Below are 13,893 nucleotides of genomic sequence, written 5' to 3'. Positions count from 1 at the left end.
AATTACGGGTCAAATGTGTATGACACAGTTTTGGTTTAAGTGCGTGTCACGCAGCTAACAAGGGCTTATGTGCCAGAATCGCGTTTTACTTGCAAGGCTGAGGTATCACCCGCCGAGTAAGCGATTCAAATAAATTAAATGAAAACAAAACCTGGAACTGATACTATAAAATAAATTAATTACAAACATAGGGCCTACATTAAAACAGGGCTCGAACCGAAAATTGAGTGGAACATAGTACTAATAATAGCATACCTACCGTTTTAAATATATCTCTGGTTTAAATTGAAGCTTCATTTTCAGAAAACGTTTTAAATTAGGTTACCTAATGAGTCTGCTTGGGTTGTATCTCATTCTGGTAGCTCGGCACATTATGTCTTAATAGCAGAACCCATATGGCTTCTGAATGCGATTGTGTCACATCAACCGGGCCGGTTTCAGCTCTGTTGTTGTGAGCTGGGCTGCGCTTCTGGGAGATGTAGTTAAACCCCTCCCTTATTCCAGCGCCACCGTGCGACGAGGACGGCTCTGAAGACTACGATTCCCAGAAGGCCAAGCGGCGAGAAAAACAAAAAACGCGCCAGTCTACCCTCCTTGTCTGATATCAAACGACCCCCTTTTCGGATGGGATTGGACAACTTGAGCGATTGTTTTTTTCCTTCTTCTGTAAGAGCAGACGATTGGTTGCATTTGGCGTCCATCTGTACAGCTCAAAAATCCCAAACTTGTTACGTTTCGGTGGCTTTTTTTTTAATGTTTTTCCAACCGGGGAATTGATCCGTCTGGCCAGGTTTGCCCCACCGGTGTTTAGGAAGCCACCCAGTGCGATGCCGGTGCACTCCCGGGAGAAGAAAGAAAGCAACCACGAAGAGATGGAGGTGGATTACCCGGAGCAAGAGGGCAGCAGCTCCGAGGAGGAGGACACGGAGAGCTCGTCTGTGTCTGAAGATGGAGACAGTTCAGGTGAGGGCACTGGAGCCCGGTGTCTTCTGTCCCACCCAGAGAGAGACAGTGTGTCGTGCAGTTTGTGCAAAACGGGTCATTTGTTTTCATTTTGCAGACTGAGCCGCGGACGCGTCCCCACACATATTTTTATAATTTTTGCATTGTGTGAGGATGCATGACATCGCTTCACGTAAATCATCCACAAATATCGCTATAAACACAACACGCAAGAATGCAATAGCGATGTAATGTTTTTTTTTTTTTTTTTTTTTTCGTATATCGTGTGTCTGTGGCCTTGATTGCATAGCATGTGATGTGGAGAAGGTATGTTTCGTGCATGCAACAGACACATGCATGTATGGGTGACATGCTAGTGGACCACACAGTGATGCAGGAGTATTTTGGGGGAATATGCATGTCAGAATGAGAGGATGTGCTTTCATTAGGGTTTAATGATGTTTATGTTGTTTATGCATGCTGTTACTGGACAGGTTTTACGTGTGTCGGGTTGGCAAAGATGCTAGGAAAACCTTTCCTGGACTTTGTCATCATCATACTTTGAAGTTGGATTTGTTTTCTTCTTCAAGTCTTCCTTTTTATTTTAACATGAATAGAGATGGACGATGAGGACTGCGAAAGGAGAAGAATGGAGTGCTTAGACGAAATGACCAACCTGGAGAAACAGTTCACAGATCTCAAGGACCAGTAAGATCAATTCATCCATCGATCAGTCCATTTTTATTTAGTATAGTGCCTTTTGCAGGGTTGCCACCATGCACTTTACAGATTGAAAACAGACAAACAAATAAATCAACCAGAAACAATTAATTAAGATAAACTACAATAATACATTCGGCACACAGGAGAGGAAAACTATTAAATAAAAGAATGTAACTGCATTGCTGAACAACTATACAACTATAAAAAGCCAGTAGACCGTTAATGTATTCATCTGAACCCTTATTAATTTGTTTTTAACCAATTTCCTAAATATCAAAATAATTTCAGTTCCAGCTGGTATAACCTAAATTGCCTATATCCTAAATAATATTATAAAGAATCTTAACTGTAGTACTATGTTATAGTGCCAAATTGAGACTTAAAATTAATCACCACTGTACAACATAAATCCATAACCTTCTCCTTTTTAAGCCCTAGCCAACATGAAAAAAAATATATATTTTGACTGATACATTTAATTTTAATGCATAATTTAGGTAAAGCAGTCAAAAGTAATGTTCTTTAAACAGTTGATCGCTTCAAACTAGGTTTTGTTTTTAAGTTTTGAATGGGTTGGGCAGGTGGGCGATGTTGGCGTTTTGTTTTAAGTTCAAGGCTTGAAACGGTTGTGAAACACGGGTCTATAGGGTAGATTTCTCTTTAATTAGAATGTGTGTGTTCTGGTTTTTGACAGTGTCTTTCTAACTCTGTGCCAGGCTTTATAAGGAAAGGCTCAGTCAGGTGGATGCCAAGCTGCAGGAGGTCATCGCGGGGAAGGCACCTGAATACCTAGAGCCACTGGCTACGCTGCAGGAGAACATGCAGATCCGAACCAAAGTGGCAGGTAAGCACGGTGCGTTGACTGGTCGCCAATGAAAAAGTGGTGCTCTTTCTAATTCTATTCCATGCCCAGTGCATTGAAATTAGGCATTCTTTGATTTCTTCGCCAAAATAACCTTCACGCCAACACAACATGCATGAAGTGTCATTGGTATGAACTCTTTAAGGGGCAATGTGTGATTATGTGAACGTTGTCAGGTACTATTGAAAACAGATGATTAGAGAGGGAAAGTAGTTTTTTTTCAAGTGCAGAGATATCTGCTTTCCAACTGTGTGTCACAATCTCTGTCTGTCTCTCTCTCTCTCTGTGCACAGGGATTTACAGGGAGCTGTGTTTAGAGTCTGTGAAGAACAAGTACGACTGTGAGATTCAAGCAGCGTTTCAGCACTGGGAGGTGAGTCACCTGACCTGCCAAATCCCTGCTGTGATGTAACGCAGAACCTCGCCACTTCTCTTCAATAGAAACCATACTGTCTTCCACTTTTGTCATCCACGAGAATGTAATATTACTTTGATGCCTCTTCTTATCAGAGTGAAAAGCTGCTGTTGTTTGACACGGTACAAAGCGAGCTGGAGGAGAAGATCAGACGCCTGGAAGAAGATCGCCACAGTATAGACATTACCTCAGGTAAAGTTGCCTTCTCTGCAATTATTAAAGGTGTGGTGGTGTGTCACAGTGTCTTGTTAGAGCAACTGTAGTTGGGGTTATGGTTTGATTTAGGTGTAAAAAAGGTGTTGAGGTGGAGATCTGGGAGGGTATGGTTAGACTAGGCTTAATGTTTGAGCTATGGATAGATTTAGGTAACAGATAAGCTAAAGGTTAGTATTGTTTAAAAGCGGATTAAGATTAGTTTGGTTAAGGTTGGTGTTAGCAGTGGGATCACAATTGGGTTTGGACTAGCTCTGAACAGAGATTTAGGAAAAACTGAGGTGTAGAGGTTTGAATTGAGTAAGGGTTTAATGTGCAAGTTAATATTTATGTAGATCTGATCTTTTAAAACGGCAGTGATAGAAATTCAGCAAAATTCGCTCCTGTGTCACTTTGTCTGTAGTGACGAGGCCGGACAGCTCGACTGCAGCTGTGGGTTTAAGGGGAAGCTTTTGTCTTTCATTTCATGCTGTTTTTGAGTTGTTGTTTTGTGTTTTATTCCTTCAGAACTATGGAATGATGAACTGCAATCCAGGAAGAACAAGAAGAAAGATCCCTTCAGCCCAGACAAGAAGAAGAAGCCAGTTGTTGTCTCTGATATCCTTTGTTTAGTGTCCTACTCCGGAAAATTTAGCACTTGCTGTATCCCGAGGGTAAACGGTTCAAGAGATGCCCTTGTATCTATCAATCGTAGGATTATTCTCAGATTAGTTAACGATCTTATCATTCATACGTATTTGGAACTTTGTTAGGTTCTCTACAGGAAGCTCCACTCATGCCACAGACAACAGGAAGACGTTGACTACATTGCGGGGGTCAGTTTTGCTATATTCTGAACTATTTGTCTATTTTCCACGGTGTTTCCTCTTAACATTCCCACGACCATATATTGTTTACATGCTGCAGGACCTCGATATACTTGAAGACTGGACTACGATAAGAAAGGTATATGCAGATAACATTTAAAAACGTATTTGTGGCAGCTTATGTAATGGGGGAAAAACACTAAAGCATATTCTTCAGTAATACAAATTAAATGTAACACTTTTTTCTTTCTTTCTGAAGTTGACCTTGCTTTAGAAGCGGATTAGGACTGCCGTTTTTTTTTTTTTTTTTTTAAACCCCTCGCCATCACATTTGCAAATAGTGTTTTCATATCACATCTCATATTTCACAGGCAATGGCTACTTTGGGACCACATAGAGTAAAGCCAGATGGTAAGACGAAAGTATCTTTCCTCTTTCTTCCTTATTGTCCATAGAGCACTGTTTTTAAATTTGCAAGGTGACACTTTTTGACTTCTTATCGTCCTAACGTTTCCTGATTTGCTCAGCGTTCTCCGGAGTCCTAACGTGCAGCTCTGTCTTCCAGTTCCAACAAAGACGGACAAACATCAGCACAGCGCCAGATCCGAAGAGGGACGGCTGTTTTATGACGGCGAGTGGTACAGCCGAGGACAGGCCATATGCATTGACAAGAAAGATGAATACCCTACAAGGTGATCGTCGCACTTTGCGTGTCAGCTCTAAGCGCTCGTTTTGATGGTCGCGTTTGGCGATCCAGCGCTGGGTTGGTGTCTAATTGTGCGTCTTTATTTCCCTCTCGCAGTGCCATAATCACCACCATTAACCACGATGAAGTGTGGTTCAAACGACTGGACGGCAGCAAGTCTAAGCTATACATCTCCCAGCTTCAGAAAGGCAAATACACCATCAAGCACTCTTAGTACTCCGTCTGTTTTTCTCTTTCCTTTTTGTCTGGAGTGCGGATGTGTGCCATTACGTGCATCTTCTGTTTAAATCGACTATTTTGTTGTCTCTTTCTTTGTGGAACGTCTATAGTTATCCGTTTTCTACTTGCGTCCGTCCGTCCGTCTGTGTTCATCACGCTTGCGATTGGCCATCAGTCCTCAAGCTCTCTACAAGAGAAGAGATGCTGCTGCTACAGGCGAGATAAACCACTTGCCAAGGAAACCGGGGAAAGAGTTAGAAGGGAATGTGTTCGCCCTCGAGCAAGCAGCAGGCTTTGTTCTTCAGCATTTCGATGTGGAGCCTCTTCCAGATCACTGTCCTTCTGTCCATTTGGGTGATTTTAAAGCAGGAATGGAACCAGGGGATGTTTTAAAGTAGTGTTGGGGTACATTTGTCACACACTCTAGGGAACGATTGCCAAATCGGGTTTGTTAGTTGCCAGTCTGAGCAGATCTTCTCTTGTGAAGGGCTGAGGCAGGATGTTGCCTTCGACGTGAGCGTTGACCCGTTTACCTCATATCGAATACCGCTGCTATACGTTTCTTGCGATTCTGTCCCTCCGATGCAGTATTAATCTGTGACCCGCAGCCCCGACACGCAGTGAGGGTTCTGTGGGTATAGACCCGCTTCGTGCCGTGTGAACGTGTGTATATCCACTGAGAAAAGTACTTCATGTGAGGGTACGGCCTCCACACACGTCTGTCCGATTGATCCGTTGAGAAAGGGGAAGACTGATTCCCATGGGGGCTGGGGGTTACTCTTTGCTTCGTTTGCTTTTTTGTGCAGAAGAACGTCAGATGCTGTAACATCTGCAACATCTAAGCACCGACCGAGCAGAGGTCTTTTTTGAGTCAATGAAGCCAATGAATTGTCCTTCACATCTGAGCTCCAGCCTCAAGTATAGAGTGAGGATTTGTCCATTCTTCTCCTATAGAAGAGAGAAGGACTATCATTAGGGCAGACTGCAAAACCGTCCAATCACAGGGGAGCTTGCAAGGCACTCTGAAGACCTGCCGGTTTCGGTTTCTCTTCTCTCTTCACGAGGGACGTCTCCCCATCGATCCACTGCTCCAGCTTTAACAGCCCGGTGCCGCCATCGGATCTCTCTGAACCTCGGTGGATGACGCTGGATCAGCGCTGACTTCCCTGCTGCTATCCTCTGTGCGCTGGGGCCTGCAATCCCCGTTCCCTCTGCAATGTCTGTTCTGCCTTTGTTCAGGACTGTTTTTTTTTCTTCGCCCTTTATTTACAGAGGTGGCCTTGGCACATGTACAATAAAGTTAAGGTTACTTGCAATTTATATGGATATGTATATAATTGTTTTTTTTCCATGCAGTACAAACTGTAGTTGAAATTTGAGACTGAATGCAATTCTATATCATGTATTTCTTATGTATGCAATGAAATGTATGGAAAACAAGTCCTCGGATTTGTGAAAGGTACATTAAATTATGTATAAGGGATTTTAAAGTTAGCAGGTGGTTTCCTTTATTAGGTTTGACTGGTAATAAGGATGTGGAGAGAAGATGAACTTTGTTTTAAGGTGGAATTTTTTGGTTTGGTTATGAAATTAAGTCATTTAAAATAAAGATGTGACTTTCAAAGTCTTCTAAATATCCTGGTTTGTCATAAGTGTAATCCCTTTATATATACATATACATACACACATGTGTATATATATACAGTGAGGGAAAAAAGTATTTGATCCCCTGCTGATTCTGTACGTTTGCCCACTGACAAAGAAATGATCAGTCTATAATTTTAATGGTAGGTGTATTTTAACAGTGAGAGACAGAATAACAACAACAAAAATCCAGAAAAACGCATTTCAAAAAAGTTATAAATTGATTTGCATGTTAATGAGGGAAATAAGTATTTGACCCCTTTGACTTAGTACAAAACCCTTGTTGGCAATCACAGAGGTCAGACGTTTCTTGTAGTTGGCCACCAGGTTTGCACACATCTCAGGAGGGATTTTGTCCCACTCCTCTTTGCAGATCCTCTCCAAGTCATTAAGGTTTCGAGGCTGACGTTTGGCAACTCGAACCTTCAGCTCCCTCCACAGATTTTCTATGGGATTAAGGTCTGGAGACTGGCTAGGCCACTCCAGGACCTTAATGTGCTTCTTCTTGAGCCACTCCTTTGTTGCCTTGGCTGTGTGTTTTGGGTCATCGTCATGCTGGAATACCCATCCACGACCCATTTTCAATGCCCTGGCTGAGGGAAGGAGGTTCTCACCCAAGATTTGTCGGTACATGGCCCTGTCCATCGTCCCTTTGATGCGGTGCAGTTGTCCTGTCCCCTTAGCAGAAAAACACCCCCAAAGCATAATGTTTCCACCTCCATGTTTGACGGTGGGGATGGTGTTCTTGGGGTCATTCCTTCTCCTCCAAACACGGCGAGTTGAGTTGATGCCAAAGAGCTCGATTTTGGTCTCATCTGACCACAACACTTTCACCCAGTTCTCCTCTGAATCATTCAGATGTTCATTGGCAAACTTCAGACGGGCCTGTACATGTGCTTTCTTGAGCAGGGGGACCTTGCGGGCGCTGCAGGATTTCAGTCCTTCACGGCGTAGTGTGTTACCAATTGTTTTCTTGGTGACTATGGTCCCAGCTGCCTTGAGATCATTAACAAGATCCTCCCGTGTAGTTCTGGGCTGATTCCTCACCGTTCTCATGATCATTGAAACTCCACAAGGTGAGATCTTGCATGGAGCCCCAGACTGAGGGAGACTGACAGTTATTTTGTGTTTCTTCCCTTTGCGAATAATTGTACCAGCTGTTGTCACCTTCTCACCAAGCTGCTTGGCGATGGTCTTGTAGCCCATTCCAGCCTTGTGTAGGTCTACAATCTTGTCCCTGACATCCTTGGACAGCTCTTTGGTCTTGGCCATGGTGGAGAGTTTGATCTGATTGATTGATTGCTTCTGTGGACAGGTGTCTTTTATACAGGTAACGAGCTGAGATTAGGAGCACTCCCTTTAAGAGAGTCTCAGCTCGTTACCTGTATAAAAGACACCTGGGAGCCAGAAATCTTGCTGATTGATAGAGGATCAAATACTTATTTCCCTCATTAACATGCAAATCAATTTATAACTTTTTTGAAATGCGTTTTTCTGGATTTTTTTGTTATTCTGTCTCTCGCTGTTGAAATACACCTACCATTAAAATTATAGACTGATCATTTCTTTGTCAGTGGGCAAACGTACAAAATCAGCAGGGGATCAAATACTTTTTTCCCTCACTGTATATATATATATGTGAATAATTGTGTATAATGTACATCTATATAGATGTTAGTTAGTACTGAAACGTTACAACACTTGATGTCAAGCATGTTGCATTTATAGTATATTAGTTGCTCCCTTTCCACAATGTATAACTTTTGAATTATTACTGTATCATTTTAGTAGGTGTACTTTACTCCTATTCTCTTAAGCACAGCATTTTCACAATTAAGTTGTACAGTGTGATCAAGAAAGGTAAGGGATGCTCAACATTAGGATGGAATGCAATTTTGACAAGATTTAAATTGAAATCAAGTCAAATCAAGAGTTGTCGTGACCTTGATAATCAACTTAAACCTTTTTAATCACTATTCCAAAAACACTGTCCACTTCACTACTGGCGTATTCTGTTTCCTTAAAAAGCTGCATTGCAAGTTACAATCTCCAAAGCTCTGTACCTTGGCTTCTATAATGTGGAAATACACTTCTAAATCGGGAATATAGACATTTGAAATAAAACTAGGACATACATTAAATATGATTTCAGCATAAATAAACCTGTCTCGGCTACACCAAGAAGACCAGTTTACACAGTGCATGGACAGGTATCCTGCAAACGGTCGCCAGTCACAGTTTAGATGCTATATTTTGAAAAATACTCTCAATACTCGCTATACACCAAGAAGGATGAGAACTTACTATTGTGTGGATTTGGGAGCCCTCTAGTGGCGATGGGTATAAGTGTGAAGCCAGCAAAAGTGCATGTTTCTGTCCACTCAGAATATAATTCTTAATAAAAATACATTCATAATAATAAAAGTGGGCTACATGGAAACAATAATAGAAACTATCAAACTCGTGTAACAGAAACATGTCTGATTCTGCTTATTGCTTTATAAGACGTGTATAATTTGATTGAGTGTGAAGTGTAATTTTTTTAAAACAATCTGAGACAAACACAAAAGTTTAGGATATAATTGCACTGCAAACTTTCCAATGGGACACTGTAGTTAATTAAGAAATTACTATTACTGCACTGACATCCTGAATCACAATTAGATCCCCCTCCTCCTGCGGTAGGTGGCGCTGTTTCCGCAGCCGCGCTTCCTCCGCGCCGCTGTTGCTGCCCTGGTTTGTTGTGCTCCGTCTCAGCCCGGAGACTCGGTTTTGGGGGAAAGATGACAGCGAGGAAGTCGGGGTCCCGGTTGGAGACGGAGATCGAGCGCTGCCGGTCCGAGGGCCAGTGGGACAAGATCCCGGAGCTGGTGCGGCAGCTGTCGGCCAAGCTCATATCAAACGGTAGGACACGGAACCGCAGCAGCTGATGTGTCCATAATCTGGGCCTTGCGCTGCATACCGAAGCCTCGGAGTTTCCTGACAGTCCCAGGCCGAGACGTGCAGCGCCTTGACAGCTCGAATGAATGGGAACTACGCGGTGTATTATCGTGTATCCCAACAGCCGGGATTGCCCTTAGACAGGCAAAATACTCCCGATAAAAGATGGATGGGCTGTGTGAATGTGTCATGTGATGCTTTAGGTTTGTCCATCTCAGTGTGGGGGACAGATCTGCTCAAATCAGGGGCATTTTATTGAACAATTATTTCCTTAGCTGGGTGCTTTGGGCTTGACGAATTTTAATCATGAAAAAAAGGCAATTCCAGTGATTAGTGTAAAGAAAATGTCTCATCAACTGGAAAGAAGTATAATCATAATATTAATGATAATGAAACACCTATACTGCAGCTTGAGTTTTTAATCGATCTGAAGAAGTGTTTCCAATTTCTGATCTAGAGATAGTTTTCTACAAATCATAACTTTTTATGTGAACCAATGAAAATTAGCAGGTGTTTTAAAGTATTTTACTCCAAGTACTGTCTGGAGTTTGTGTACCTATTTACTTTGGAAATCCCTTTCACAAGCAGATCATTGGCACACGTTAGCAAGTGGCCAGACAGCGAGATGTCCCAACAACAGATTTCACAAACACTTCCTGATCGGACACACACACACACACAGTATCATTTTTTTTTATGCAGATGTGACTCCTCACCAGTGATGAAATCCCAAATCTGATTAGGAACCACATGGGCGCAGAACAAGGGCAGCCATTGAGATCGCTCGTGGCCAGTGATCCCTCTTGGAATGAATGTTCTTCGCCGTTATTCATTTTCCGTGTCGCACATGATGCTCGTGATCTGTAACCTGCTCACTTACCCAAACAGTCAAATGTGGTTTCTGTTTCCAGTGAGAGTCATTCTCGCAAGGTGGCAGGTTTTCGACACACAACCGTCGATTCCTGGAGAGTGCACTTCCCTGAGTGATTGTTCTTTTAACCTACCCTGTCTGCTTTCTGCATTTCCTCAAATTAAAGATACATCACATTCTCGGAGGCACTTAATAGTTCTGAAAATCTATTTTTTTAACCTATAGGATGGGATATTTGTACATGTCTTAAGAATGTGCCATCCGTCCATGAGTCCCTACGATTACTGCACTGTTGCCCTCTGAGATGCTTGATGTCTGTGTGTTGTCTGTGATGCTTGTTGTGCAGAAAGGATGTGCTTTTAACAAATGCTGATATAATTTGTTGTGTTTCAGATGATCTGGGGGAGCTCCTGCTCGGGGAGGCTAAGCTCCAGCAATACCTGAAAGAAAACCCCATCAAACAGGGGGCCAGTCCCCGGGGGGCCAAGCCGCGGCTGGTGGAGGTCAGGAAACACCTGACGGCCGCTCTGGACAGGGGGAACCTCAAGGTAACGCCGCTTTCAGATGTTTAACCACCGTATTGAACCTTCAGACACAATTCATACGGTCTTTCGCTTACTTTGTGTACGCATTTGTGTTGACGATTGTTAATCTCGGAAGCCGGAGTACATGCAGGAGGCCAGTTTGCTGATGGCCAAGCTGAACTACGTGGAGGGCGATTACGGAGACGCCATCAGCCTCTACGCCAGGGTGGGGCTGGACGAGATGCAGCTGGTGGGGATTCCCGTGTACCGCCTGTCCATGATCGCAGAGGCGTACGCCACGAAAGGTGAGGCGTGATTCAAGCTCGGGCTGCGGTTGGGGGGGGACGGTAGAGGAATGATGCTGTAATTGGGGGAGTATGATTTAATTCCGTCCCTGTGCTTCAGTTCTCTTCAGCGCCACTCGAAACTATCAGGATTATTACAGGTTATTACATGCATATTACACATTCTGTAATCTGTGCTGTGTATTCCTCAATCAAAAGCATGTGCCGGGAACCCATCGTTCACAAACTGTCCATACTGCCCAGGAGAGCCCTTTCCACCAGCTGATGATGTGTTGGACGCAGCTGCAGTGAAGGCTTGTAGGCAGGGGGTGGCAGTGGAAGCTCGTCTTTCACTCCGAGCTGCAGCCGAAGCTGGGTGGATTTTTTTCAGTGTAGGATGTGGCATGAGAGAACGCTGCCTTCCTTTAAATGTTGACGTCCCTCTGTCTTCACTCTTAATTAGAAGGTTGGGCGCAGCAGGTCTCAGTCGTCTTGTGATTACAATCCGTTCAAGCGCCACTCACTGTACTAAAACCTATATGTTTAAAAAAAAAAAAAGGAACCTATACATGTGTTTTGTTTTCCGTGTATCTTTTTCTCACCGAACGGTCAAAGCGGAGCAGCGCCGTGTCTCTGTGGCGCGCCCCCGAGGGCACTCGAGTCTCATGCCATTGTATAATTGTGCAGCTTTACTCTTATTTAATTTTAATGAGTCACTTGATTAGGGGTCATTCAGTTCTGTTTAGAGTAACACAGGAGCTTATTGGAGCCTGTGAAAGTGCCACACAATTATGAATTACTTATGTGTGTCAAGGCATCGGAGTCGCAGCGCCCGTGCCTCTAACCCCAGCCGGCGCTCTGGAGTAATTCTATATAAGGGCATGCGCGGCCCGTCCCCTCCTCGGGTCTCAGTTTGAGCCGCTTTGGCCGTTCATATTCGTACATCACTGACACACACCGTGTTTACAAATTCAGAAGCGTTTCTTAATAAATAATGTGTTCTTGGGAACTTTTCCATGACAACCTTTGCACCCCCCCACCATTTAGCATCTCCAATGAAATATTACTCCCATAATGCATGACTGCAGCTTTGGCACACCAGATGTCTTATTCACAGCCAGTCCTGCTAATTTCATGATGATGTGGCGGTCACACTACAGGTGCCGTACTCTCGACCAGATAGCATTTCACCTTTTTAATTAGAAAAATGACCCCTTTTGTGCTGGAGAATTATCAGCGGAGTATTACATTACCTAACATTGACATGCATTGAAGGTGCTTCACCTTTTTGTTTTGTTTATGTCCAATTTTAATATTAGCTGGTGTATAAGCCTTTTAATTGACTGATATTGCAGGGGCCTACTAATCCTGTCCCGGTCTGTTTTCCAATCTGTATTTTCTCTCGATTCCTCAACTCCACCTCTGCCTTACCCTTGACCTAGTCAGCCGTGGGTAACTGCTACATAACCGTTGGCTGCGTTTTACTTTACAAAGTCATAACGACGTCCCAGTTCTGTTACCAGGTACCTGATAAAACATTAAGAAGCTCTGCTATTTTCGTAGCCTGTCCAGCTAGCTTTGATGGCCTGCAAGATTTATATTTCAGGGTGGTTCTCTGGCAAGACTCAAGTTTACTCACATTTTCCATGCTGCCTGGAGGCCCGCGTCGAAGGCCTAACCGAGTTTGATGTTTGGCGTCAAATGATTTAGTGTTTGCACCCACTTTTCTCTGAAGGTCACTTAAATGGGATGTGTTTTCTAATTGTTTAGGTCTGTGCTTAGAGAAAGTGCCCATGGCGTCTCCAGGCACTAATCGGAACGTGGATTCTAACCAAGAGATCATTACCTGTTACGAGAAATCCGGAGACATTGCCCTGCTGTACCTCCAGGAAATGGAAAAGGTTTGCTAACACTTTTATATTTTAAAGTTCTTTTAAGTCATGGATTGTGTAATGTTGTAGTGCAGCTTAAATAGACGTACACACACACACACACACACACAAGAAATGCAGTGTTTCATGTCTCACTTTTTTATTCTTTATTAGGGGGTAGTTATTATGTTTTCAACTTGCACAGTAATTCCTTTGGGCTTCCAAAACGAAACACAAAAATAAAGAAAATGTCTCAGAATGGTCCTTGCACTACTATTAGGGGAAATAATAAAATATTCTCTTGAAAGTTTGTCACTTACAGATTTGTTACTGCCACCAGGGGCCTCTGCAGCAGGGTTTGGTGTGCTTGGGCCTAATCCTGATGTGTTGCAATTTTTTGTTTCGTCTTAAAGTCCTTATTATAATTGCAAAGGCATTCATTTTGCAGAACAGCCCTGTTAGTGTGTGTGGGTGGGGGGCGGTTGAGTTGGTTGTGTTCAAATTGCAGCTCAGGGTGCGGTCTCTGTTCCGCTGGGTGTGGCTGTTAGGCAGAAGTCACTGGAAAAACATCTGGAGTTCGTCATTTCCACAGGATCGTGTTTTTCTTAGGCATGTTCGCCAGCTTATTCATAGCCTTTCTCGAAAGCCAGTCTGGTGCTAAAGTCTCGATGTCGGATGGCCCAAGTACAGCGACGGTGGGGCTGGACTGGCTCTCGCCCCAGATCAATGTGCCAGCGATATTTATTTTTTTAACTTCTATATTTTGCCTTTCCCCTTGTGATTTTGCTTTAAATGAGCTTGGCCTGCGCCTTGATACTTGCCTCAGTGTCCAAGAATGTGCGTTGTGTCTCCCAACGTAATTTGTTTTTAGTT

At 43.4% G+C, this 13,893-nt stretch overlaps 2 protein-coding genes across 5 annotated transcripts in view; both read left to right on the top strand.

Moving 5' to 3' along the window:
• Positions 1–566: 566 nt before the first annotated feature.
• brms1la (BRMS1 like transcriptional repressor a) lies at positions 567–6,524 on the top strand. 2 transcript variants are annotated; one of them, XM_066694372.1, is made up of 10 exons: positions 567–963; positions 1,560–1,650; positions 2,382–2,518; positions 2,821–2,900; positions 3,038–3,134; positions 3,663–3,752; positions 4,036–4,100; positions 4,333–4,372; positions 4,527–4,653; positions 4,764–6,524. In XM_066694372.1, exons 1-10 carry the CDS (start codon positions 828–830, stop codon positions 4,879–4,881), a joined length of 981 nt encoding a protein of 326 aa, XP_066550469.1. In that variant the 5' UTR covers positions 567–827; the 3' UTR covers positions 4,882–6,524. The 2 variants fall into 2 exon arrangements, with proteins under 2 accessions (XP_066550469.1, XP_066550470.1); XM_066694373.1 differs by having other exon boundaries at positions 568–963; positions 2,382–2,509.
• Positions 6,525–9,229: 2,705 nt separating this feature from the next.
• ttc7b (tetratricopeptide repeat domain 7B) overlaps positions 9,230–13,893 on the top strand; it is a 43,476-nt gene continuing 38,812 nt past the window's right edge. For all 3 annotated transcript variants that reach the window (XM_066694087.1, XM_066694086.1, XM_066694088.1), the window contains exons 1-4: positions 9,230–9,434; positions 10,735–10,889; positions 11,002–11,170; positions 12,920–13,050. In XM_066694087.1, the coding sequence (XP_066550184.1) occupies positions 9,314–9,434; positions 10,735–10,889; positions 11,002–11,170; positions 12,920–13,050 (576 nt within the window). In that variant the 5' untranslated portion in view covers positions 9,230–9,313. The remainder of the gene's footprint in view (positions 9,435–10,734; positions 10,890–11,001; positions 11,171–12,919; positions 13,051–13,893) is intronic.

Source organism: Amia ocellicauda, chromosome 21, assembly GCF_036373705.1.
Source record: "Amia ocellicauda isolate fAmiCal2 chromosome 21, fAmiCal2.hap1, whole genome shotgun sequence".
NCBI classification, from domain to species: domain Eukaryota; kingdom Metazoa; phylum Chordata; class Actinopteri; order Amiiformes; family Amiidae; genus Amia; species Amia ocellicauda.
This window is presented reverse-complemented; position numbering and strand designations above follow the sequence as displayed.

Excerpts from the sequence above, each read along its gene's own strand:
- brms1la (XM_066694372.1), top strand. The coding sequence starts at position 828 with ATGCCGGTGCACTCCCGGGAGAAGAAAGAAAGCAACCACGAAGAGATG. Across the intron at positions 964-1,559 it reads TGAAGATGGAGACAGTTCAG|AGATGGACGATGAGGACTGC; the intron begins GTGAGGGCACTG and ends TAACATGAATAG. Across the intron at positions 4,101-4,332 it reads ACTGGACTACGATAAGAAAG|GCAATGGCTACTTTGGGACC; the intron begins GTATATGCAGAT and ends CATATTTCACAG.